Below are 27,709 nucleotides of genomic sequence, written 5' to 3'. Positions count from 1 at the left end.
CTTTTGGGCAATCAAGGGTTCCAGTCTTAAATCTGAGGTAGTTGGGCTCTGGGAGCTGATGTGTGTCAGGGGTGTTGAACAAATGGGACTTGGTGTTGAATGGGATGTACTTTGCAATCCAAGTAGGACCTGAACAATACCCGTGGCATCAGCTGCCATGCTTCATTTATTTTTTTTGTCTGTAGTTGACAAGGAAATGAAGCAAAGTAGTTACCTCAATTTTTTATTCTTTCATGGGATGTGGGTGTCGCTGGCAAGTCCAGCATTTGTTACCCATCCCTAATTGCCCTTGAACTGAATGGCTTGTTAGGCCATTTCGGGGGCAACCACGTTGCTGTGGATCTGGAGTCACACGGAGGCCAGACCAGTGGCCATTCTCCTTCCCTAAAGGACATTAGTGAACCAGATGGGTTTTAAACAACAATTGATGACAGGTGATTGGCTTTATATTCCAGATTTTATTAATTGAATTTAAATTCCACCAGCTGCCATAGTGGGATTTATACATGCCCCCAGAGCATTAACCGGGGACTCTGGATTACTAGTCCAGTGACATTACCACAGCACCACTATCTCCATCTCGGCACAACCCATAGGCTTCTCCTTCTTGATCCCTGTTATAAAAAATGTTTTTGTCTCTTAAATTTGATTCTTGACAGGTAATACTAGTAAATCCCTATAATTTAAGGACCAATTAAGCTTTTTTTATTATGTCCGATTTTTAAAAAACTATTTCTTGGAATGTGTTTTGTTTTTTGATTTTTAGTATCAAAAAGGGAAGGAAAACCTGAACCCCAAAAACCTGCATAAATTTGGGGGGGGGGAAATGATCAATAAATATCAGCATTAACACCTAACACTCTCCTAATAGCATTTTTTCAGTCTGCAAGGAGTACTGAATGCCTTTGAACCGACCTGGTTAGTAGGATCAAGTTTCAGTTGTAATTGGGATCAGAGTATTGCTATGTTAAGGCATACCTGGAGATTGTGGTGCGGATAAGTAGTGATGGGTGAAGTCAGCAGATATTTGCGGAGAGCCATTTGAGGCTTCACTGCACACCAAAACATTCACAATCTTTAGATTGCAAAGCTGCCGTTTCTTTTCCCGCTGCAAATTGGGTCCGGCTATGCCACTCAAGAATCACATGCTATACATACCATCAACTTCTGTCGAATCCTCTGTTCGTAGCGTCCGCCCTGCCCACAGCATCAAGCCCCACGTGACTTGAGGTCGTCAGTGTTATCTTCTGGCAAGAGTACGTTGAGCTTCCTCAATCTCCTCTACATTTCTGTGCCTTTGATGTGGTTGGTCTTGAACTAAAGAAGACTGAAAGGTGACCTAATAGGGGTCTTTAAAATTATGAAAGATTTTGACAGAGTGGGTATGCAGGCGATGGGCCAGATTTTTGTGGATTAAAACCAGACCAGATTTTCATGGAGTCAGGCAACCCTGGAAGCTTTTGAATGGTGGGCAGGACCCGATTCTGGGATTCCCACCCCCCAATCCCTGTGCCAGCACTTTTCACTGGCACGGGATAAGGGTACGGGTAGCGAGTGCAGGCATCTCATACCACCTCCTACCCCCAGGAATTTTTGTGATAGGCCTTCTGTGCTGTATCTATTCTGTGATTCAGTGACATTGGGCTGGCTGAATAATACAGAGGGGGGTGGGGGGAATAGGGTGGATGTGGATGGCACATCCCCTCCTCCCCCCACCCCCCCGCCCCCCCTGAAATCACGTCAATGTGGAGCTGACACACTCCACGCCAACCCATCCCATAGCTATAAACCTCTGCGGGATGGACTAATGAGGGCCAATTGGGGCAAAGTCCCGCCTTCTGGAGCTGCTGGCCAGTTGGATTGGCTGCAGTCCGATCAGTCAAGATGTTATTGAATGGCGAAGCAGGCTCGAGGAGCCGAATGGCCTACTCCTGCTCCTAATTTGTATGTTTGTTAAAATACTGTGATGCTAATGCCCCACACAACGAATTTGATGGATCTTTCAAACTCATAACGAAAACTATTGAAATAATCAGCTGCTCCAACAAATATCCTGACTAATTTGCATGAGAAGATAATATTGGTTAAAATTAGAATTACAGGTGCAAATTACGGTGCAAATTGTAGTCTTTATCAGAGGTGAGGCTGCCTGAAGACCAATGGCCACTAAGACATGAAATACTAACCCTTGTACATTTTGTATTATTTTTCATTGGTAGTGCTGGAATTAGATCCTGAAAAGATGACATCATCTAATGATTATGGAGCCTCTTCATGGGAACTTAATGTTCAGGTAGATCAGCCAAATGAAGATTCACCACTGGAGTTTAATTTGAGAGTAACAGGGGACTTTCATGTTGGAGGAGTCATGCTAAAATTAGTGGAACAAATTCGTAAGTGGAAGTTTCTTCTGTATTAATTTTTTTTAATCTCCCAAGTATGAGTGATGTTATGCTTGCCAAATCAATTTTCAGCAAACTTTGTACCTTAAAATCTACTAATGAACACTATTTTGGCATAAAATTTGAAGGATTGCATGTGAAGGTGGCTAGAGGAATATATTATCCACTTTGGGACCCAATTTGAGATCAACTCCGTTCAAAGGGATAAAGTGAGATATGTTTTTACAAACGTATGGACAGATGCAAATAACCATCCTGACCCATATTAGTTTGGTGCAACTAAGGATCCTGAAATCCACCCTCTGTAAGTGTCCTAACTCTCACATGTTAGGGAAGTCTCAACCCAGTTCCTGGTGAGGTGCGGCTTGTAGCACAGAGCCCTCCAGAATTTGAAACTAATTGGCCCAGTGCTGGCAATCTCACCCCGAGAGGCCATGAAGATAGATTGCGTGAGAAATAGAAGTATCACACCGGTGCAGTTGATGTTATTCTTCTGAAACTGCTCTTAAAACATGGGAGCTGAGATTCCCCTGGGTTTGTCCCACTCCGCTGCCATAACTCTGGCCCAGGTTTGGTGGAAACCTTGTTTATGTACATAAACTTTAGTGTTAAACCCTACAGGAATAACTTATGAAATAATTCTCCAGCTGCAAAGAATGTCGGGAATTCAACCATGTACACCCACAATTTTGCATTCAGTTTGATGTAAAGTTGTGGGAGCTGTGAAGCCCTAGATGTGAGCACTAGGGATGCAACCTTCTCCCTCATATCTGGTTCCATTGTTCATGAGTCAATATCCTGAAATTCCCTATTGAACCCTTTGCAGGCATACCATCACTGTAAGGACTGAAGCAGCTCTGGGAGAAGGCTTGTCAAGGAAGCTAAGGGTTTGACAATAAATTAGATCTTTTCTACATCACCCAGGTGCCATGAAAAAATTTATAAAGGGAATACCTAAGTGTTCCACTTCCATCATCAACATCCCTTATCTTCATGAGCTCAATAGTTGACCCTGAAAACATTGAGTAAAGTAAAATTCTTAAAAGTACAAACCATCACCCTTTTTTTTCCTCTCCTGTGATGGCATAAACCTACATTTTGGGTTTAACGTGCATCTAAAGAACAGTATTACCTTATATCAGTCTTTCACTTTTTCTCTACCAAAGCATGAAGCATGGACAGTTGAAGAGTTGGAGGAATGGCCAGAGTCAGGGGAGCAGGGTGCTATCGATGGTGGAGGGCTGAGGGAGATAGGAAACAGCAGAGCCATGAATGAGGGTTTAAACATGAGGTGCCAATGTAGATCAATGATTAGGGTTGATAGGTTAATTGGGATCTGTTGCAGGATGATATGCGAGGCAACCGAGTTGAATTTAAAGAGGAAAGGGTGGTTGACCAAACGCAATTTGGAATGGTCAAGTCTGGAGCTGACAAAGGCATACAGGCTGTAGCAGGGTACAGAGGTAGTTGATGTTATGCAGACAGAAGTAGATAGTGTTAGTGACAGAGAATATATGGGACCAGAAGTTTGGGAACAGTCTGATTCAACCTGTGATAGTGGCCGGGGAGGGGGATGGAGTCAATGGTGAGGATGCAGGGCTTGTGGCAGAGACCAAACGGATAGTTTTGGTCACCGCAATGTTTAACTGGAGCAGGTTACGGCTCACCTACAACTGAATATCAGGCAAGCGATCTAACAACAGAGACAGTAGGAGAGTTGAGATGTGATGATAGAGCTAAGTGTTGTCAGCATGCATTTAGAAGCTGACTCCATGTTTACAGATGATGCCTCCAAGGGGCAGCATGTAGCTGAGGAAGAATAGGGGGGCAATTATGGACACCTGGGATTTTCTTACTTGAGTGCAACCAGAAATGCAAAATTGTATGATAGCGTTGAGGCAGATCGCTACTCACTTGGCATTGTAGAGATTATTATGCATGCACTACTAACAGTAGAGTCCTAACATGATTTTTAACTGTTTCAAAGGGGCAATTTGAATATTTAAGATCAAGGTGACAGGTGATGGTTGGGTTTGTAAACCTCAATGTCATTAAATTCTGTTGGAATTTGCTGTTGTGTTTTGACAATAAATCTGTTCACACATCTTATTAATTGCATTGATTGGTCAATAGATAAACAAAAAAAAAGTGCACAGTGTGAAGATTCATGGCCAGCACTGTGAAACCAATGGCATCAGTCAATCCCTGCAGGAAGATAATAGGGTCACTAAAGAAAATTGTTGCTCTGAAAGAGTCAAGCATTATGAATAATGATTACTAAAAGCCATTTTTAAAGCTTGCTTAGAAATTACATTTAATTCCTTGGAACTAAAGGATTTTGCTGCTTAATATAGCATTGATTTAGAACTATTTTCTGACACAACACCATCTTTGTCCTCATTCTGTTTCTGTAGACGTGAGTGCTAGTTTTTTCAGTGAAATAAACAACATGTACAGCAATGATCTTAGGAGACCAGCAATAACAGAACAATTTAGCTTGTCTTCAAAAGACAGCTGTAATCACAGGGTTCAGATTACATTAGGAGGCTGAATAATAAAGGATGTTTTCTTAAAGAACACAACTCTCTTTATTTTGATGAGTAGTCATCGACAATTTTTCTCGAAGGACCCCTCATTATGATTCCTGGGTAATTGTCAACTTGCTTCAGTGCAATATGGAAAATGTTCCCGGGTTTGTGCTCGGGTGTATTAGGTCACCTGGAGGCAGTGAATATCAAAACATTGGGCAGGTTGGATTTATTGCACCTAGGCATAGAACAAGAAAATCTCCTTTTCTAAATCCAATATATTGCACTAGACAAAAGTAAAATACTGCGGATGCTGGAAATCTGAAATAAAAACAAAAAATGCTGGAAAAACTCAGCAGGTCTGACAGCATCTGTGGAGAGAGAAACAGAGTTAAGGTTTTGAGTCATGAAGAGTCATACCGACAAGAAACATTACCTCTATTTCTCTCTCCACGGATTCTGCCAGACCTGCTGAGTTTTTCCAGCATTTCCTGTTTTTACTGCACTACATTTTTTAAGAAACCAACCAAACTAGCGCAAAGAATTATCTACTTTAACTTTGCTGTATCAGCTTGACAACATTTTTGCCTCCATCAGAAACTCTCTACCAGGATTTGAGCTCAAAAGTCTACTTCAATGCAATAGTGCTGCTATGTCTGAAGTTGTGTCCTTTGAATGAGACATTAAACTGCATCTTCCATTGTTCCAAGTGAATGTTACAGGGGCAATATGTCTTTTGAAAACAAGCAAAGTTATTCTAATGTCCTGGCCAACATTCCTCCTTCCAATAGTGCCACTTATTGGAGGGGGGAGAAAAAGAGTATGTAATCATTCATTTCATGGTTGTATGTTAGAAGTGACTGGTGAAGCATGATTGTATCCCTACAGAACAACTGTCACTGCATTTCCAAGAACAATGCACTGCGTCAAGCACTTTGAGATTTATCTGTGTCATAAAGTGCTATATAAATGAAACGTGATTCTATTCAGTGAGATTGGATAAGTAGTTTGTATGTTCCTTCATTAATATTTTGGTAGATGCTTTATGTTAAGGTGGATTTTCCTGGGTCTGTGCCCACATTGAATTGCCTGGACAGAGGGAATATCGGATAATTGGATAGTTTATAGGAACACAGAAACGGGTGTAGGCCATTCAACCCCTTGAGCCTTTTCCATCACTCAAAGAGATCATGGCTGATTTGTATCTTAACTCCATCTACCCACCTTGGCTGCATATGCTTTCATACCTTTGGCCCCTTGTGGAAGAGTCTGGGACCAGAGGGCATAATCTCAGAGTAAGATGTCGCCCATTTAAGACAGAGATGAGGAGGAATTTCTTCTCTCAGACGGTAGTGAATCTGTGGAACTCTTTGCCGCAGAGGACTGTAGAGGCTGGGTTGTTAATTATATTCAAGGCTGAGATAGACAGTTTTTTAATCAGTAAGGGAATCAAGGGTTATGGGGAAAAGGCAGGAAAGTGGAGTTGAGGATCATAAGATCAGCCATGATCTCATTGAATGGCGGAGCAGACTCGATGGGCTGAATGGCCTACTTCTGCTCCTATATGTCTTATGGACCAGGAAAAATATTTTGACCTCAGATTTAAAATTATTAATTGAGTTAACGGCGAGTGATTTTTTTTTGCAGGAGAGAGTTTCACACTTCTACCATTCTTTGTGTGAAGAAGCGTTTCCCTAGCTTCTCTCCTGAGTGGCCTGGCTCCGAATATAAGGTTATGTCCCGTTGTCCAAGTTTGGAGCCATCACTTGTGCTGTACCCTGTCCAGTACCCCAATATTTATCGCCCTGGGCCATTTGAATGCATCAGGTGCAGTTAACTCCTTGACTGGGTATAGTGCCAGAATTAAGGTAGGCCTCGAAATAGGCCGGAGGCCTGAGAAGTCGGCAACTGGGCTTTTGGTCACCCGCATTGAGGCTTTCTGATTACAACTCTATCACCTACTTCAGATGGGAGTCCAGTGATGTAACTGAGGGGAGATTGAGGAGGTATAGGGGCAGCACAATGGGGCAGAGATCTGACAAGGTAAATCATCACTGCTTTTTTTATCTGTGTTCTCTAGCTGAAATAATGCACTTAGAAAATTTGTCAGAATATTTTTTAATCAGGCATCCATTGGAGAATAAGGAGGGAAGAAATGAAATTTATACGGATGGCACCTGATATAATTGGAAACCAAGCAGGTCTTGAAGATTCATTCATGTGGATCTTGTGGAGAATTTGGATTGCGCTTTTGTAAAATATTTAAACCGGACAATCTATGTTGAATGAGAAGAGTGGTGTCATATACAATCTACCCCAACAAATTTGCAATGTCTTTCTGATGAGTTCTCATGTTAGGTTTTGGATAACAGATTATTCAGCAAAAACCTTTTATGAAGACAATCGTTAAAGGAAGTATGCTTGTTTTAAAATTAGATTTAGAGTAACACTGCTTTGAGCAAACTGTACAATTTAGTAGACCCGATTGAAAAGCTAACATTAGCACTGGCGTGATGAGCTGAGTAGGCTTTTTCTGTGCTGTAATTTCTATGATTTTTATATTGCCATTACAAAGTCACTAATCCCCATTTAATATTGCTAATTTTGAAGGCAGCAAACTTGTAAAACAGTATTCTGAAGTCTAGACATAGTTTGGCTAATGTTCAGGAATTCATTATGAAAATGTATGCATCCCTATTTTGTTTTTACAAGGATATATACAAAAGGTAGAGCTATGTGTACACACGCAAGTCTGATGCTTGTGAGAAGCTGTTTCAAAATCTTTCAACCCAACCCAAGACGTCAGCTTGCCTGGTCCTCGCTGCAGATGTTGTCTGACCTCTTGAGTGTTTTCTACGCTCTATCGGCTGGATTTTATCAGCCTTCTAGAAACGGATTGGGTGGGGGAAGAGGTGTGGGAATGCAGCAGGTAGAGTGACCGTCTGCCTGTGCAGCTCAGCATTCCCGCTGGCATTGCATTCTGCCAGCAGCATGTAAGGTGAATAATGACCCTCCCACCCAGAGGCAATTGTGGCCAATTAAGGGCCGCTTCCTGCTACCACTGGCTTTTTACCTGCTGCGCATGTGGGGTGACCACTTGGTGAACCTCGGCAGCCTCCTTGTGGGCTTGCAGTGGTGGGAGGGGAGGCCTCCTATTTGGGCACTGTGGCCCATGTAAGCCCTCCCATTGGCAATGGCTGCCCCAGCGAATCTCAGGACGTTATGAACAATGAGACAAACAATGTCTCTCTGTAATCAAACTGATTAAAGAATTGTGAAATAAATAGAGGAAAGACTGAGAAGGAGGGTAAGTTAAAGGGGATGAATTCAATGTCAAATCAGATAGAGTAAGAGAAATAAAGAGAGGGAAAGAAAGATTAGATTTAAGAGAGAGGAAAAAAGAGAGGTAGAAAAGAGAAGTAAGAAAAAAGATTATAAATTAAACATTTGACATTTTAGAGTCTCCTAAAACAATTTGCAACCCGAAGGAGTAAGACTCCACATTTGTAATTCAAAGGATCATAGAAATTTATAGGACAGAAGGAGGACATTGGCAATGCTCAAATAATTGTAGCATATATTTATTTCTAGGCATCAAAATAAAGTAAAATTGCCTTATTCTTTACTTAACCAGATAATTCATGCATTTGACCAATACACAAAAGGACAATTTTCTGGCAGGATATCCTGACACAGCATACATTCCTGGCAGATAATATATGTTCAGTGTTAATTTAAGTGTGCTTATAATTTATGATTTAGTCATCAGCTCCCGTTAGCATCTCACAGCACAGAACCTCTTGCAATGGCTTCTCTTCCTTACCCTACGACATTACTTCTGGAGACTCCAAGGATCTATCCTTGGCCATTCCCTGTTTCTCATCTCACGTAGACCTTTGATACCAAACATAAGTTGATCACGCTTAGCTCTACCTCACTATGACTTCTCTCCACCCCTCTCTGCTTCTGTGTTATCAGATTGCTTGTCTGACATCCAGTCCTGGTTGAGCCACTACAACCAGTACTCCAATTAACATGAGGACGACAGTAGCCATTGTCTTTAGCACTCCTGCACCCGCTTCCCCCCTGCCATCACAAACTCCTTTCCTCCTCACCATCAACTTTATCTCCATTCCCAGCCACTGATGCAAACTGAAACAGTCAGTCTAAAACCTCAATATGCTATTTAACCCTGAACTGAATTTCTGGCCCCATCACGAAGTCCGCCCTACATCCACCTCCATAGCATTGCCTATTTCCACTCTGCCTCAGTTTTTCCTTATTTATACACTTAAAGGATGTGGGCATTGCAGACAATGTGTTAACAGTTCTACTATCTTTAACCCCCAGCAAGGTAAACCTACCAAATCTAATTTACTGCTAGTTTAAAACCTCAACTCTCAAAAAATTTCAAATCGTTAAAAGAACTTGGTCATCTTTGCCAGCAATGGACCGGGTCCTGCAATGAAATGTCCTCCCACCTAGGAGTTTACAACCTAGCAAAGTTATCTCAGGGTAGAATATATCTACAGGTATATTGTAACAGAAACAACTCCTTTTAAGTTTACCTCCTGCATTTAGAATCCTAACTTGAAAATTCTAGTATTTTGTTATCTATATGTGGGCTCACAAGGATATAAATATGAGATTACAACTCTTTTATACTCATGAATATTTATTATAAGAATCAATTATAGATTGCAATGGCATTCATTGCTATAATGCATCAGTAATTACATTGTCAAGGTCCATTAACAATCTTCTTGTTGACTGGCAAATACATTGTATAACAAGAGGTATCAGCTGTGGCTCAGTTCATAGCACCCTCGCCTTTGAATCAGAGGGTTGTGGGTTCATGTCCCACTCCCGGAAAACCAAGAACTGTGATTGTACTTGAAAGAGTTGCAATCTGTGACTGTTGATAACTCGAAAGAGTTACATTGTATAACAATTACATTGTTAAGACAACTGCTTGTTAAAACAGGTGATGGGCATTGGTTCACCAATAAATTGGTACAATCGTTTCCTCGTTAGTATAGTGGTTAGTATCCCCACCCGTCACGCAGGAGACTGGGGTTCAATTCCCCGACGGGGAGTCAAGCCTTTAAAAAAAATAAATTGGTACAGCTGGAACACTCCAGTTTGGAAAGGACTGGGAGAGTCTGATACATTGCAGAGCTGTCTTGAGAATAAACCAGCTTAAGATAAAAGATTCACTTGGACTCATTCTTCCACGACAAGCACTTATTGTGATTAACAATGAATACAATATTATAGAATATATGGGACTAAGAGACAATCACTTCACTTATACAGACAGTGAGTAAGCTAAGAAAACTAAATATTCAATACTGTATTTCCTTAGTAATGACTGTTAGCTATAGTCAATCAAAGATGATTAGAACATGACTATTATACTTTAAATTTACATACAATACTTAAATGCATCTTAATTAATAATTGGACAAGCAAACAAATATTGATTTGAAGAAGATTATACTCACAATCCACTATAATTTCTTTAGGGTGTCTTTTGTTTCAACCGTTAAGGGGAGTTGGTGGTAAACTCTATCCTTTGTGTACTAAAGATACTATATTTGTACTATCTCTCTGCTTTTGTGTGCCTGTGGTTGACTTTTTTAAGGCCTGGCTTTTGTCTCTTGTGGTTCATTGAAACAGGTTGGCATCGTCTATTGTATACCACAAAAACAATTTTTTTTTATATAAGTCTTATCGATCAGTTTTTCTAGCTTTGACAGTCTTTATGTGAATCTTTGAGGGTCATTTGTTTTTAACCAACTAATGTCTGTCACAGGTGATTGGCTGTTTTCCGACAGTAAGGCATTCGAGGTTCTTATGGTTTCCCATGCTTCCATGTAGTGTTTTTCACTAGCTTGGCACCATTTCAAGTGCTCCCTAGTGTATTTTATCTTCTCAACTTCCATTAATTTAATTAATACCTTCATTTCTTCGTTAAATGGGTCCCTTCCTTTACAGATGAATTTATTGCCTGTGTGTCATTTTGGAGGCAGTTCAACCTCAAAGTGATCCCAATGCCAAGGAAGATTTCTTCAGCTACTTTTTTGTACATTAGGTAGCCTAATAGAATTCAACTACAAGCAATGCATTGAGAATGAATATCCCACAACTTTAGTTCTGCTTCTTGCCAAAGAAAATTGGAGGGGAATTGTTCTGAAGTTCCAATTGGCAAGCCTGGGGTTTTCCATTATATGATCCGTGCTCCAGTAATTGTGGTTTAATGAGTAATATTTAATAATGCATATTTGTACAAGAAATGGAATTCTAGGCAAAAGCACTGCATGAGAAAGTTCTGCAGGTGAGGTTCCGTAGTAAGAGAACCTTTGACTCTGGTGTGTTAACATAGATATTTTAAAATGGATGGGTAGCTGAAACATTTCTTGAAACCCCAACTTAAACACGGGGCAGAATTTTAGGCTGATGGGATTTTACGGCCCCGCCGAAGTCGATGGACTTTTGAATGGCTCGCCGCATTTTACAGCCCTGCCCCCACCCCAACGGGGCTGTAAAATTCAGCCCTTGGAGAACTAATTAGGTTACTCTTATGGATTAACAGTGCAACACCAATTTTTGCTTTGGTGATCCACTGATATACTTAATGCTCTGTCTTAACAGCAGAATAATACACTGTCCATAACATTATAGGGCATTTGTGTCATTATCAACCAATTTAAAGTGATGAATATCAGTGAAGATCCATTCACTATGGTTAAGTTTTATATTCAGTGCATTGGAAACAGTCATTGCCTGCTGTTCCAGACCACACGAGAATATGTTGCATAAGCTAGAGCTGTAGTACGTACTTGGCACAGAGATTAATCAGGGGTGGATCATCTCAGAAAGCAATAACCCAAAAGACTTTGGGAAGCATGCACAAGAGGCATGCTCTGTCAGGCTGTTGAACTTCAGGAGCAATCTTCTTCTAGGATAATATGGGATTGCATTTGAAGGTGCACAATTGGTCGTAGGACCACTGCACAGAAATACGAGTGTTTCTGAGACCTTGGAGATGGCACCATCCTTATCTTCTTAAGCAGCCTCTCGGTATCAAGGATGACTTGTTTCCACTCCTGCTCGATGGCTGACAAGTCCAATGCCAATTTGCGGACTCTGCCACATGCTGGTAGGCGGTGCTTGAAGTTGTGGGTAGATTTGAGGTTTATGCGCTCCCACCGACACCTCGACTTCACTGTTGCACATTCCTGACAAAGTCTCTCATGTGTTTGATTCCTTTCCCAGATGAGTCTTCTCCATTTTGGTTGGTCACAAGCCAAGGTCTCTCATGAGTCATTGGGGATGTTTGATCTCTTCAGGGAGGCTTTGAGGACAACTCTAAAATGATTCCATTGTCCTCTTGGGAGTCTCCTGCCGTGAGTCCAAAGTAGAGCAGTTGCTTTGGGAACCTGGTGTCAGATATACGAAGTACATGTTGTGCCCAGCATTTTGAGTGATTAGCGCCTGGATGCTGGACAAGTTGACTTGGGAGATGATGCTGCTGTTGGACCACCTTTCTTGCCACTGGATTTAGAGGATCTTGTGAAGGCATCCTTTGAGGCGCCTACTGTAGGTTGTCCAAGTCTCCAAAGCAATAGCATCATTATTAAAGGGGCTGGTGCTGGAGAATCAGTCTGCACCAGGTTGGATGGGTGCTACTGTTAAAAATGACTTGGGTTATCCTAAGATGTAATTATACAGGTAGTGATTTTAGAATACCAAAAGGGAAGGTGACTAGGCATAGATTTGTAGCTGATGAGTCTTTTGAAGTTAAATAGTGTAATTTTTCCACATTGCAGCCCCAGAGCAATGTGTGATTTTTGTGCCATTCTGAAGTGCACCTGCACAATAGTAGCTCCAGGTTTCAGTGGGCCTGTTCTCAGTCTCTGCATGGGGTTATTGCAGGAAATCAGTGTGTATAACCATCTGGTATATATTTGCACGCAGTCTAAATCACTGCACTGTCTACAGGACAAGTCTAGTGTAGCAAGCGGAAAAAGCCATGGAGGAAATTTGGTTGCATATGCCAAGCAGGGTTAAAGCAGTAGTGCCTCTTTTTGGGTGTATTAGAACAATTTTTCAGCTGCTGATTGAGTGCTAAATCCAGGAAACTCTACCCTCAAACCTCTATTTGGTGGTTGGGTTGTCAGGTGAGTTGGAAACCCGGCCATTGCCGTAGAAATTAGACCCTGGATATTTCGACACCCGAGCCTCATGTCAGCCCGATTCCCACACGTCCTGGAGAGGAAACAGCTGCAGCCCCCACAAACTCTGATGGCTCTCTACTAGTGCTCAGGTAAATATGGGGAATGGGGATTCAGGATGGGGAGAAGGGGGTACTCTGGGGTAAAGTGGGGCATAAATATTTCTGTGGAGTCCAGAGGAGCAATGTTGCTTCTCTTGGCACCTTCCAGGGGAAGTTTAAAATAAGTACAAATTTTGGACTTCATTTACTGTGGTAATCTGATGTATAATACACCTTCAAGGAGAATGTTATAAAGATGATCTTAGTATCCAATAGCAGAGTAGTACAGGCTACCTCTAGTCAGCAGTCTATAGTTAGAGTCTGTAATGTAGAGACAGGGTTTGAGTTGTTAGCACATAAGTGTAGCTGCTGAGTTCTTTTGTAAACAAATAGAATGTGTTCTACCTGAGAACAGTCCACTGATCTACTCTGTCGAGGGTACCATCCCGAAACAAGGGTGCAGCCCGGATCCAACCAAACTAGTGACTAGGATCCAACATTTACTCTGTTCAACCTGGTGGGAATCACAGAATCATTACAGCATAGGAGGAGACCATAAGGCCCATTGCACTGGCCCTCCAAATGAGCAATTCACTTAGTGCCATTCTACTGCCTTCCCCCGTAACCCTGCACCATCTTCCCTTTCAGATAGCAGTCTAATTCCCTTTTGAATGCTTCAATTGAACCTGCCTCCAGCAAACTCTCAAGCAGTGCATTCCAGACCTTAACCGCTCACTGCATGAAAAGGTTTTTTTCTCGTATCTTTAAATCTGTGCCCGCTCATCCTCGAGAAACCACACATTCCTTGCTCCATCCTAAAATTGTGTTTATCATTATCAAAAATTGTCTTGGGACGTGCTGAGGTTGTGAAAGGCGCTGCATAAAAAATATGACTTCTAAGAAACGAAATCAATCGAAATAGAAATGAGGAGGAATGTAAACCAGGCTACCGACTTGCTATCACTGCATTGTTGCACAAAGTCCAGATATATTCCTGCTCACTTTTCCAAAGCTGCTTCATCCAATTCAGGGTCACGGGGAGTCAGAAGCTATCCTGACAGGCAATGGGTGCTAGGCAGGGACACACCCAGGATGGGATGCCAGCCCATCACAGGGCATGTATTCACACGCATACTAAGGGCAGTTTACTGTAGCCAATCGACCTAACTAGCACATCTTTGGACTGTGGGCTAAAGCCAGAGCACCCAGAAGAAACCCACGCGAACACAGGAAGAATGTACAAACTCCACACGGACACAGACACCCTAGATCAGGATAAAACCCGGGTCCCAGGAGCAGCGCTAACCACTGCGCCACCATGCCACCCTTAGATATACTCTCTCCTCTGTTAAAATCCAGGATGGCAATGTTACCCGAGGCTAGAGATCTTTACATGTGAAATATTGCCTTGTTTATTTAAATTTTGAGAAGGATAGATTTTGACATACAGTGACGTACATTAACTAGGTATTTTGTTTTTTTTTAATATAGCGGCACCCCAAGACTGGTCAGACCACGCTCTTTGGTGGGAAAAGAAAAAATGCTGGCTTCTGAAGACCCATTGGACTCTGGACAAATATGGAATCCAAGCTGACGCTAAATTGTTGTACACGCCGCAGCATAAGTCATTAAAATTGCAACTGCCTAATATGAAGACAGTAAGGTTAAAAGTCAGTTTCTCTTCTGTGGTCTTCCGGGCAGTCATTGATATCTGCAAGACTCTGAGTAAGTAGATTTTTTTTTAATGTCCTAAATTCCTCAAGCAAAAAATTTTGGTCCAGAAATTATTGAAGCTTAGGCATTTCAGGGCGAGCGCCTTAAATTGGATTTCCTTTTGTTTCACCCTTCAGATCATATTTTTTTTTATTTTGAGCCTAAAATTACTGGTGATAACGGTACAATGAGGGCAGTGGAGCATCTGGGACCGCATGAACTTTAGGTCTAATGGTCTATCTCCTTCACCAATGAAATTTAAGGATAGACAAAGAAAAGGAGCAAATGACCCAGAAAGAAATAGGATAAATTGTCGTCAAGTTGGAAACAGAAAGTGAAATAAAGAGAAGGAAAAGTAAGATTGGATTCAGAAAGAGAGAAAAAAGGCAGAAAGGAAAAGTAACAAAAAATGTAAACGTTATAAAAGAGCTTCTATAGTAACAACTTACTATCTGCAGGATGAGATTCCATATTTTCAGCAGCTTCCTTTTCTGTACAAAGGTTGAATGATGTGCTGGGACCGTAAATCACATCATTAACACGGTCACCATGAAATAACAGCCCTAAATATCCGGGGAGAGATTCATTCGGTATTTACAGCTCAAACCCAGTAATTTTCACAACATTCATGGGCAGTCTGACCTGAGGTCCCATTTTTTGCAAGGCTAAGGATAGAATGGCACAAATTATCCAGAAAATTACGCCACATCTTTTCTTCACCACAAGTTGCAGGGATTTCTCTGAACTGGTGACTATTTTCCCCGCAATCCCTGGGGCATTAATTTTTCAGTAACACACACAGGTCTAGGTAGACCCTTTGTAAACTGGTTGAAATTTTGCTGTGTATTATTTTTAACAAACTGTTTGCATTAAGTTTCTTAATGTGCGTCGCAAATTTATGAAAATTTGTGATCTGTTTTGCTAGAAGCGACACAGTGGAATTTGAGCCCCTTGGTTGGAATTATGTTGACAGCAATACCTTTTATTTTACATATTTTGTAGAAGAAATAGATAGAATTAGCCAATAGTAAACCTAAAGAACGGCTGTGCAGTGCTGTGTTTGCCTATCAATAGGAAATTGACACTCCTCTTAGAAAGTTTTGACTTGATGAATAATCCGTGGATAGCAATCTTCAGTTCTGCCAGTTTTGCTGCTCCAGTGAATGCTTCACACTTAGAGGTACCCGTTCCAAAAAAACACACACTTTTGTGAGCAACCGGCAAGTGTAAATTTTCCACAGGCGATTATTTTTTTTCTCTACAGAAAATTTGTTCAAAGCTTTTAGAAAAGCAGCTTAGCAAAAGCTTAGTGAATACAATATGCCCTTTGTTCCTAATGGCTCATACTTTATGTTCTCCAAAGGATAGTGCTCTGCAGCCAGGTCATATTTTCAGCAGTAAACACAATTGGACCTTTCTTGCAATACCCTCATTAGCACATCAGAAATTCCGGTAATTATCTAGTGGAGCAATTTCCCATGTTCAATTCCAGGATTGCGCCGAATTAATTGAGTGGCCATTTGAGATGGCTACCTCAGTTGATAGTGCTGTCAGCCATTTTGGAGTTTGCAGTCTGTCCTCGCTGTTGCTGTACTCGTACATATTTTTTCACCCTTGTTTTCGTCCCATTTCCTTTTGGTTTTGATTGCAGTCTAGTTTTTCCCACTTCCTGTATTCCTTGTTACCAGTTGCAATTGAAGTTGCACAACTCCCCAACCAAAAGAAATAGGTTTTCCCACCTAATAATTTTCAGACGCTCTATAGGTTTTCTCTGCTTTAGGGGAGGAAAATCCAATTTATTCCTCCTAATCCTGTCAGATGCTTGTATGGTTAATGTGTCTTGCCCTACCACTTCTGTTGCAAGGTTGTCTCATTAAGAGGCCTGAAGACTTGTATGGTTGAATCTAAAGTGTTTATTGGTAACCCATAACTGTATACTTCCCCAAGGTACAGTCCTGCATGGGTGCTGTCTGCATGCTGGTTTCTGTTAGGCTCTACTACACACAGTCTACCAACATGTGACTCTCTACATCATACCATGGGTGGTACTGTTTCCTCAGTCCCACATTAACCCTTGCTGTGCCCGAACACCCTTATACTATTTCCTCTCTGAAAATGTAGGGTGCCTGTCTTCTGTTATCTAACCTATCTCCATGTTGGTGTGTATCTAACGCTGCTTTATCTTGCATAGAATCTGTCATGTCGTGAGTCAGTTGAGAGGAGCGGTTGGGTGAGGCATGTCACTGAGGGTTAGCTCAAACTATGACAAACTAAGACATTTTCCTGCTGCCAGTTGCCCCTTCAGAATGCCCCATTATCTGCATGGGAAGAGCACTATAGAATCATGTAAGCCCTAGCTTTCTCAGTCTGCTTCGCTAGCATTTTGAAAGCAACCAAGGGAAACTGCTACATATTGGATTGGACTGCAGAGTATTCATTAGAGAAACTTAGCCTGGGCTTCAGACCAATGTCATTGGGGTATCGCTGTACATGGATCTAAAGTACAGCCACTCTCCTGATGTTTGTCTGCAGTTCAGTCATGTATCATTGCTGTTGTGGACTCTTTCACCAATTTATAGGGTCATTGGCACACACTCGAGCGACTGTATGAAACGCTGATGCTCAGGATCAGACTTCATTTATAGGCAGTCTGGTTCAGCAGCTGAAAGAGGGCCCCAATTAGCTCTCCAGACAGGTTTCGGCCCCTGCCCACAACTCTGTTAAGCACCCAATGCTCTCTCCTGGAATTCACGACGTGACTCCCCCAGAGTGCATCCTTACTGGTGCTTTTCGGTGTGTTGTGTGTGTACAGAGTGCTGTGAGATGCTAGTGACATGGCGGAAACATCCACATGGACACCCATATAAACACAAGGGCATGCCTCAGTATTTTCAGTAGCATGCCAGCTATCTTACCGAAATTAATATTGAATCAGGGGCACAGACTCACTAAAATCAACGTGAACAAAATAACAGAAAATAATGGCACGAAATGGTGACAAAGTCCCAGGGCCAGCTGGTTTCTATTCCAGGGCTTTAAAGGAAGTAGGTGAGAATGTTACAGGTGCCCTACTATAATCATCCAAGCTTCTCTCAATTCAGGACCCATTCCTTTAGATTGGAAAATTGCAAATGTCACTCTGCTATTTAAGAAAGCTGAGCGAGGGAGACCAGGGAATCAGACCAGTTAGCTGAAGGTCTGTTGATGGGAAATTGCTAGTCTATAATTAAGAATAGGGTGGCTGAATACTTTGAAACTTCTCAGCTGATGAGAGAGAGCCAGCACAGTTATGTAAAGCGTAGATCATGGCTGGCAAATCTTACTGAAGTTTTTGAAGAAGTGGCAAAAGTAGTGGGCAGGGAATGTCAGTGGATTTCGTTTATATGGACTTCCAGAAAGCACTTTATAAAGTTCCTCAGAAGAGATTATTAGTTAAAGTTGAAGCTCATGGAGTTAAAGGCAAATTATTAACCTGGTTAGGATATTGGCCATGTGGCAGGAAACCGAGAGTAGGGATCGTGGGCAGGTACCTTTTTAATGGACAGGATGTGACTAGTGGTGGCCCACAAAGATCTGTGTTGGGGCTTCAACTATTCACCATATTTATTAATGAGTTAGCTGCTGGAATGGAAATCCACATATTCCAATTTGCCGATGACCCAAAGATAGGAGGCATTGCAAGCAGTGTAGATGGAAGCATAAAATTACAATGAAATATTAATCAATTAAGTGAATGGTAAAACTGTGGCAAATGGATTCTAACGCAGGCAAATGTAATGCAAAAAATAGTCATTCACTATGGACCTAATAAGGACAGAACAGGGTACTCACTAAATGGCAAAAGGCTAGAAACAGTGACGGTTCCACGTACATAGATCATTAAAAATAATCAAAAGGCTAGTTGAATGCTGGCCGAGGGGTAAGGACTAAAATACAAGGAAGTGTAAGTCACGCTTCTCCTACACAAAGCCCTGGTTAAACTACAGCTGGAGTATTGTGAGCAGTTCAGAGCACCCCCTCCTGTCAGGAAGGGTATGCAGTTTTGGCTTCCTTACTTAAGAAAGGATATACTTGCCATAGAGAGAGTGCAGCGAAGGTTCACCAAACTGATTCCTGGGATGGCAGGATTGTTGTATGAGGAGAGATTGGGCCGACTAGGCATGTATTCACTGGAGTTTAGAAGAACGAGAGGGGATCTCATTGAAATGTATAAAATTCTGACAGGGATGGACAGGCTGGATGCAGGGATGATATCTCTTCTGGCTGGGGGGGGCGTGGGGTCTGGAACAAGGGGTCACAGAATCACAGAATCAGGATACGGGGTAAGCCATTTAGGATTGAGATGAGGAGAGAAACTTCTCCATTCAGAAGGTGGTGAGCCTGTGGAATTCTCTACCACAGAAGGCTATGGAGGCCAAGTCACTGAATATATTTAAGAAGGAAGTAGGTAGATTTCTGGACTCTAAAGGTGTCAAGGTGTATGGGGAGAGAGCGGGAGTGTGGCGTTGAGATAGAGGATCAGCCATGATCATATTGAATGGCAGAACAGGCTCGAAGGGCCGAATGACCTACTCCTTCTATATTCTATCTTTCTATGTTTAGGATATATTGGCTGTGGAGGGAGTGCTGCATAGATTTACCAGAATAATGCCTGGACTCCAAGTGTTAAACTATGAGGAGAGATTGCACAAACTAGGGTTTTACTGCCTGGAATTTAAAATATTACGAGGTGATTTGACCAAAGTTTTCAGGGTAACGAGCGAACTGAGAGGAAAGACGGAAGCTATTTCCACGGGTCGGGAAATCTAAGCTTGGGTTGATTATTCATGTTGTAGCAATTTAATGTATAACATACCTTTAAGATAAATGTTGCAATGTAGATCACATGATCTAGACACAGAATACCAGAGTAGCGCAGGCTACCTCTGTAATCAGTAGTCTCGAGTTAGTGTCTGAAGTGTAAAGACAGAGTTTTGAGTTGTAAGCGCACAAGTGTAGCTGCTGAGTTCCTTTTGTAAATAAACAGAATGCGTTTCTTCTAGGAATGGTCTACAGATCTTTTCTGCCTTGGTGCCAACTCAGTCACCCCGAAACAAGGGTGCAACCTGGATCCTTTAGCCCCAACAAACCAAGGGCACTAGATCCAACACATGGGTAGGGGACAACAACCTGGGATAAATGGTAATAAGTGCCTGCCTGAAATTGCTAGGTCAATGCGACTAAAGTCAGCAGGAACACAGGGATTTCCCATATTTCCTGTGTGAGTGGTTAGGTAGCCATGACACTAGGGTATATAGGCTTAGAGTTGTCCAGATGGACTAGCAATGACATGTTCCCTACTCACAAAACCAGAAACATCTTTTAGGTGCTCATAACCGTCTCATTTGTAAAGGCAGGGGGCGGGAGGGCGGGGCCGCATTTAATCATTTCTTAAACTTGCAGAGCATTCCTTCAGAGGTCCAGACTAAAATTCCAGCCTGAACCCTCAAATAGGTCCTACATCGGCTGGCCAATGTCCTGGCACACCCTATTCTCCCCAGCATTCTTACACTGGGTCCTTTTGAGAGCTAGACACAGGAAATCCCACAGTCGAAAGCCAGCTCTCCCATATTCCCCTGACCTGCTCTGCCTCCACAGCAAAGGTGGTGTTTGGATTGGGTGGAACCATCACCCATAAAAAAAATTATTCCAGAATTCCCCAACATAAAACCAAAATTCGAATGTTCCTGATTCTGGCCTAATATCCATGCCTTTGCATACCCAGATGGCACGTGTCTGTATGGCCACAGACTTTCAGGTAAGGTGTTATCTCTATGCTTGTGTCAGTGTCAAGGAATGTATGAGTATGTAGAGGAAGAACGGGCGATCATTAAATAAAGCAAATCCCAAAGTACCTAGATATTTCAAGTTCAAGTTTTCAATGTTAATCTTGTAGAACACTTCCCCGAATCACAATAGGAGAGATGCCATTTTATTAAAGGTAATAACAAAGAAAGTTAACCACCAAAGATTGTGTTCATAAGGATGCAGACTGCTGTGAAATCTTACAAAAGCAAAGTACTGCAGATACTGTAAATCTAAAATAGAAACAGAAAATGCTGTAAGCACCCAGCTGGTCTAGCAGCATCCATGGAGAGGGAAACAGAGTTAACGTTTCAGGCCTGTGATCTTTCATCAGCATTGAAATCTTAGACGGGATTGCAAGCAATGTTCTCTTGTAGGATCCTGATGGATCAGAATGTTGGAATGGTTTGAAAGAACCTGAAGCTAAATTTCTAGAATGCAAAAGCAAAGGAAGATCATTTTTGGAGATCTGATGGGAAGAAGTTACCGCAAAGTAAATAACTTTCCACGTTATAGATGTTACAATCCCCATAAAGACCGTTAACTTTTAAAGGAAAGGAATCCTCCACAAAGCCAACAGAAAGAAAATCGATGGGCAAGATTTCATTTTAAAAATGTTTACAATAACAAACCAACTAAAATCAACACAATTCAAACGTTAATTAACGGGCAAAGGTTATTTGAAATAAAAAGGTAACTTCCGCTTTAAGTAGTTGGTACAACAATGATACGTCTCACATAGTTACAAGTATTTGTATTAATTCCCACACAAATGTGGGACCATGTACAATCTTGTAATCTTTCCAACTCGGCTTCCGTTTTAAAGGATTTCTCACTTCCCATCCAATATCTTTGGTTCTTGAGTCACATTCATGAACAGGCATATTCCATACGAAGACCCCGGACACATTTGCCACAGACAAGACACACACCTATGAAACCTCTCTTAGTCGGGTCACAACAGGCCTGATGGCACAGAATCCCTAGAAACTCCCTTCTGTTATCCCTTTAGGTGTTCTGATGGGCTCCGGCATCACTTCAACAGCAGCAAAGGGTATTGTCCAATCCTTCACTCTTCCTCTATTCAGTGTTCTGTCCTTTCCAATTGTATAACACGCACACAGCAACACAGCCTCTGCTCTATCTTCAGAGACCTGCTTCAACACTAGGATCTGTTCAGGGCTGCCAAACAGAAAACTGAGAGAGCCTTGCTTGTTTTCTCTTTGCACGAATTCCCAGTGTTCTGAACTGCCACACAGAAAAAACAGACTGAAACCCAGCCCCACTACAATTGGCTTTCTATTTACCCATTGCGTTTTATCTGTTCATCTCCATGGCAACCTCAGGTCACATGGGCGCTTATTGGAATGTAACGATTTCATAATCAGGAAACCAATTAATTCTCTTTCAAAATACTCCCCAGTCCACTTTTTTTCTTAAAGGAATATTGCACAAAAGAAATAGGCTTTTCCCAGCATATGGGTCATCGTGTAGGTAGTGAGCCTCTATAAATGCCAATTTTGAATTAATTAACTGAGGAAAAACTGATAGATATCTACCTAAACATGCTTTGTTCTGGAACCCCCAGGCAAGAGGGCATGTTACTAGACTGAGAGCTATGCAGCACAAACGTTATTGATCTGATATAAGTAAGTATAGTAATACAGCTGAAATGTCAGAAGACAAGTAATAACCTGATAACCTTATAAAGTCAGAGTGCTTTGTTTGAAGTAAAGAACAGTGTAGTATTTCACCATGTGTTCTTCGACTGCCCTTACAATTACAGTTTAGACCATTTGCAACCAAGCTTATCAACATCCCTTGATAAATAATAAGAATATTTGAAGTAATGCCAACTAAAGCGCCCAGGGTAGAAATGGGTGGTATCACTTTGTTATCGCCACCTGTAGTCAGGGAAAGATTAAAGTTAAGAAAACCAAAAGAAAAACCTTGTAAATCATTATGAATTGATTTTATTTATTTTCCTGTTTAATGTATTTTAGTTTCTGAACCATTTTCTCCCCATACTATATGCAATAGCTAAGGGGATTTAGCAAACAATCTACTTCTTCTGAAACTTGACCAATTGTTACTGTTAAACCAAATTCTGAGAAGTGTAGTGTGCATGTTAGGTAGATTTCTACCAGTTTTTCTTTGGCTACTGACAAAATTGACATTTTATAGAGGCTCGCTGCCTATGTGATGACCCATGTGCTGGGAAAACCTATATTTTCTATTGTGCACTGTCCCTTTAAGTTATCCCTATTCTGAGAAGTATGCAGGAGTACTAGTCTAGGTTGGTTCTTTCATTGACCGTCCCTCCATCCATATCAGGAAGCACCTAGCTTTCATCTGGCATATCCCTGATCACATGCCTGAGATATGAGACTCTCCTTATGAGGAACCTGTGAGCACGGGCCCTTCATTCAACCCTACACACATTGAACCTTTTTTTTTAGCTTATGAGTTGTAAGGTCAGAACTGATTCTAGAATGTAAGCTAGTGACTTGATTGTACTGCTGTTTTGTAAATTATCCCTCAGTCCCAAAGTTCCTTCCTAATTATGTTTCATGCGTAATAACTAGTAGTTGTATAGATTTTTTCCTAGTTTTGACTTTACTGAAAACTGCAATCACATTCCTGTTTACAGTCCTCACAGGAGAAAAGTCAAGTAATGACTTGTAGCTAAAATCAGACAGCTTTGTCAGTAGAAAGGAACATGGTATTCTATCTTGCACCCTGCAACTGTCCAGTCAAATATGATTTAAACCATTTGCAATGAACTCTGTAATTATTTATTCTGACATTTACGGAAAGCTATTGAGTACTTCAAAAGAACCCATTAAGCTATGAGCCTTTGTGAATATATTAGGCTTATTCATTTTTAAAAAATCTATCCTGGCATGGTGCCAAGTTCTAGTGATAAGTCTAGAATTAACATGTCTGACTACCAACAGAGAACAAAGTGACATTTCCCCTCTAACTATGCCACAGGATCCAAAAAGTATGCTAGCAATTAATTTCAGTTCACTTCTGCTGGGGCCTGCCTATATCTCCGGTAATTTCTGGACCCTGTGCTTATAGCTTGTGTGTGTGTGTGCTCATTTCTGTTTACTGTTCGTTTTCTTCATCTCTGTGTGAGTGATTTCGCTGCTCTGGTGTGTACCTGAACAGGCAGAGTTTATCAAAAGTACTTTTCTCCCGAGAGGTTGAAAGTATTGAACCGTCAGGGGGGTGGAGGGGAGAAGATTTCTATTGAATGCTTAATATCGTTTGCTTCTCAAGAGAAGATGGCTTGAATCAGGGCCAGATGGATATCCTTGACAGCTCCTCCAAAGTTGTTTGTGGTTCCTCTGGCTTTATTGCTTAGCCCTCCCATCTCAGCCCCTTCACTGGCTCTCCCTGCAGCTAGATTTCTCTCTCAATGACCAAGTTGTGGAGATGATAGCAGGCAGTGATGATACAGTAGACCTTTGCTGAGGAATAGAGCTAACTACACCAGAATGGTCAAGGCAACAAAATAAAAGGTTTTATTCTAAAACGCTGTTGTTGTCACCAACCTATATGACAATGAGAATGGGGACATTACCAAAGCCACCTCTGGGCCCTGGAGAAGTTCCACCAGTGGTGTCTCTGCAGAATACTCAAAGTCAAGTGGGAAGACTTTGGAGGAGCTGTCAAGGATATCCATCTGGCCCTGATTCGAAGCAAACGATATTAACCATTCAGTAGAAATCTTCTCCCCGCCACCCCCCTAACGGCTCAATACTTTCATCCTCTTGGAAGAAAAATACCTTTATTAAACTCTAAGATTCTGATTGTGCTGAGCAACAGCCTTAGTTGTAGAATGAGCCTCATTATTGCAGTGGGCTACTCCTGATCCCTCTAGAGCCAGCCCTTCATAGCAGAAAGACCCTGAAAGGTATTAAGAAGTGTGGGATGCTCTGTGATAATGAAATTGTGCATTAAGCGGAGATGCAAAACATTGATTCAATGATATTGGCTACAAACTATATCAGCATTGTCAGTCTCTCTCAACAAGGATGACATCTACCAAGTTTCATGATTTGCGTGTCCTTGGGTAACTCAGCTACCAGTCCTGGAGCCACAGGTCTTTGGGCAGAGACTATTGTTATTGATGGGTGACTTTACCCACAGTTCCCATATCTTGGCAGTTACTTTTCTCAATAGGTCACCATCAAGGAGGAGATCCAGCACAAAATCAACGGTGCCAGTGCAGCTTTCCAAAAGTTGCACAACTGGGCCTTTGACAATAGAGATCTCCATAAGAGGACAAAGGCTTTATTCTAAAACACTGTTGTTGTCACCAACTTATATGACAATGAGAATGGGGACATTACCAAAGCCACCTCTGGGCTCTGGAGAAGTTCCACCAGTGGTGTCTCTGCAGGATACTCAAAGTCAAGTGGGAAGACAGGCGAGCAAACTCCAGCAGCCTCACCAAAACCAAGTCCTCCAGCATGGCAATCATGATCAGGCAAAAACAGCTCCGCTGGTCTAGACACTTTATCTGCATGCCATATAAACAGCTTCCGAAGCGGATGTGATTTTGACAATCTAAGCATGGCACCTAATCTCAAGGAGGGCAGAGAAAACATTTGAAGGACACTGTGAAGGCCTCATTGAAAAGGGGAAAAATTGACTTTGTTGCATGGAAGGAACTTGCTAGAAGGAATATAATCCCTGTGATTTATGTATTAAATACATCTTCCTGGAAGAAATCCAAGGGCCACCTGGGTTCCATTCACTGCTACCCTCATTCTGAGGAAACCTGTCTTGCAAAAAATTTCCAGAGGGCTCTGTTGAGGGGACAAGGTAAAACGGATGTACTGTCCCCGTCATCTTACAATTGGAACTTGTAACTTGGTTATACACCTATGAACAGCATACTGGCAGATGCCACTCAGCTTGGCAGCTGTACCCTGATAGGAGCCAGCTGCAGAGAAAACAAGGACATTTGTGTCCTCGGCTTCCCCAGATAGATTAGTACTTACCTGGAGCGTGGCTAAGACCCTCACATAGCTGGAAACATAGCTCCCACATCATAACTTTCAGGAATCCCAGGCAGCACTGATATTAACCCTGAAAACATTCTCTGGCACCTGAACAATCATCTGGAGTTTTGGAAGTACTGGAGCCTTTCTGCTCGTGTGGTGCCTTCTTTCCCTGTCATCCCTCTCAGCCTCTGCCTCTTCTTCCTAAGTATGTTAAATAAGGGAAATCCACATGGTTGATCCATTTTTCTTTCTATTTTGGAGTTCCAGAATAAATTCGATGCCCTTGCCCTTTCTCATTATCAGGGGCACTACTACAGTCTCCACAGGTAGCATCAGGTCCAACAAAATGAAATGGGAAGGAGTTTGCCAGATTTTCAGCACTTGCTGAAGTCTAGTTCCTTTTAACGCAATTCACAGCTAGATGCCATCACAGGAAATAGTCGTGCCAGGATTTTATGTGGGCAGTCTGTGTCTGATGAATCCATATCTGAAAGAAACCTAACTGCAAAGGCTCTGAAATTCACTTGCATGTAGTTTACATTGCTGCACTCTATTCAGATGCAGTCAAGTGAAGCCACCAGTAAAGTTATGCGGGAGTTTACATGTTATTTAGGAGCAAAATGGGGACAAAGGAATAACAGCCATTTTTACTCTGCTTTTCACTCTTTTATGGATCCCTCTTGGGAGCAGGAGAGAAGAAGCACGACCCTTTGATTTTTGGTCGGTGATGGTGAAATGTAATTTTCCAGCAGTAAAGATTGAGGGGGAAAGATTTGGGAGTGGCCATTTTTTGAGTCTCCCGTCACATGCACCATAATTACCCTATGAGTGAGGTCTGAAGAGCCCTGGACATTGGGTCTTGAAACTCATTAAACTGAAGACGATGCTGCAGGAGGAAGCCATGAAGCTAAATGCTGAAAGTTTGACCCACTGCTAGTCATTTTGGGGCTTTAAGAGTCAGTCTAGTGCCCGAGAAATGGGCACCATGCGCCCCAATTTAGTATATGTGCTGTGATGTTTTGCGACTATTTCTCTAAGCTAAGTTGGGTTACGTATCTTTCACTAATTCTCCTATACTGGGTTTTAAGTGCATTTCCTGTAACATTCTGGTTGTGATTTATTTGTTATGATGAAGCTTTGTCTTACATGTCACTCACTTCCACTCCCCAACACACAACATCAAGCTCAATCAAACTTTCCTACATACCTTACTTTCACTCCCATACGTACAAACATATGAACTAGGAGCAGGAGTAGGCCACTCGGCCCCTCAAGCCTGCTCCGCCATTCAATAAGAGCATGGCTGATTTGATTGTAACCTCGACTCCACATCCCCATCTACCCCAGATAACCTTTCACCCACTTGCTTGTCAAGAATCTATCTACCTCTGCCTTAAAAATATTTAAAGACTGTAGCTGGAATTTTCCAGCCCCTCACACCAGCAGGATCTTTGATCCCACCAATGTGAACAGAGATTTCAATGGCTTAAATGAATAAATGCAAAATAATAAACAATATAATAAATCATAATATGCATAAATGAAATTTCAACTTCACATTTCAATAGCTCACCGGCCCGAAAATTCCTGGAAAATTCCGGCCTCTGCTTCTACCACCTTTTGAGGAAGAGAGTTCCAAAAACTCATTATCCCCTGAGGGAAGAATAAATTCTCCTCACCTCTGTCTTAAATGAGCGACTCCTTATTTGTAAACAGTGACCCTTAGTTCTAGATTCTTCCACAAGGGGAAACACCATTTCCACATCCAACCTGTCAAGACCCTTCAGGATCTTGTCTGTTTCAATCAAGTCTGTCCAATCTTTCCTCAAATATGCCATTTAAGGACCAGCACTCCTTCAATACATTTCTTGTGCACTGGATATCAACTGCACATTCTTGGCAAATGGGCCAACAAATGTTGCCTAG

The 27,709-nt window shown here is 41.8% G+C and overlaps 1 protein-coding gene across 3 annotated transcripts in view; it reads left to right on the top strand.

The window, feature by feature from the left end:
• Window positions 1–2,223: 2,223 nt before the first annotated feature.
• Window positions 2,224–27,709, top strand: part of fermt1 (FERM domain containing kindlin 1) — a 76,666-nt gene continuing 51,180 nt past the window's right edge. The window contains exons 1-3 of one of the 3 annotated variants that reach the window (XM_078556425.1): window positions 2,280–2,393; window positions 3,229–3,289; window positions 14,700–14,933. In XM_078556425.1, coding sequence (XP_078412551.1) covers window positions 14,858–14,933 — 76 coding nt within the window. In that variant the 5' untranslated portion in view covers window positions 2,280–2,393; window positions 3,229–3,289; window positions 14,700–14,857. Of the gene's footprint in view, window positions 2,394–3,228; window positions 3,290–14,699; window positions 14,934–27,709 lie in introns of all 3 variants that reach the window. The other 2 variants (XM_078556423.1, XM_078556424.1) reach the window with 2 other exon arrangements.

This window comes from Cetorhinus maximus, chromosome 14 (assembly GCF_964194155.1).
Source record: "Cetorhinus maximus chromosome 14, sCetMax3.hap1.1, whole genome shotgun sequence".
NCBI classification, from domain to species: Eukaryota; Metazoa; Chordata; class Chondrichthyes; order Lamniformes; family Cetorhinidae; genus Cetorhinus; species Cetorhinus maximus.
The sequence above is the reverse complement of the archived record's forward strand: the minus strand, read 5'-3'. Positions and strand labels throughout refer to the sequence as shown.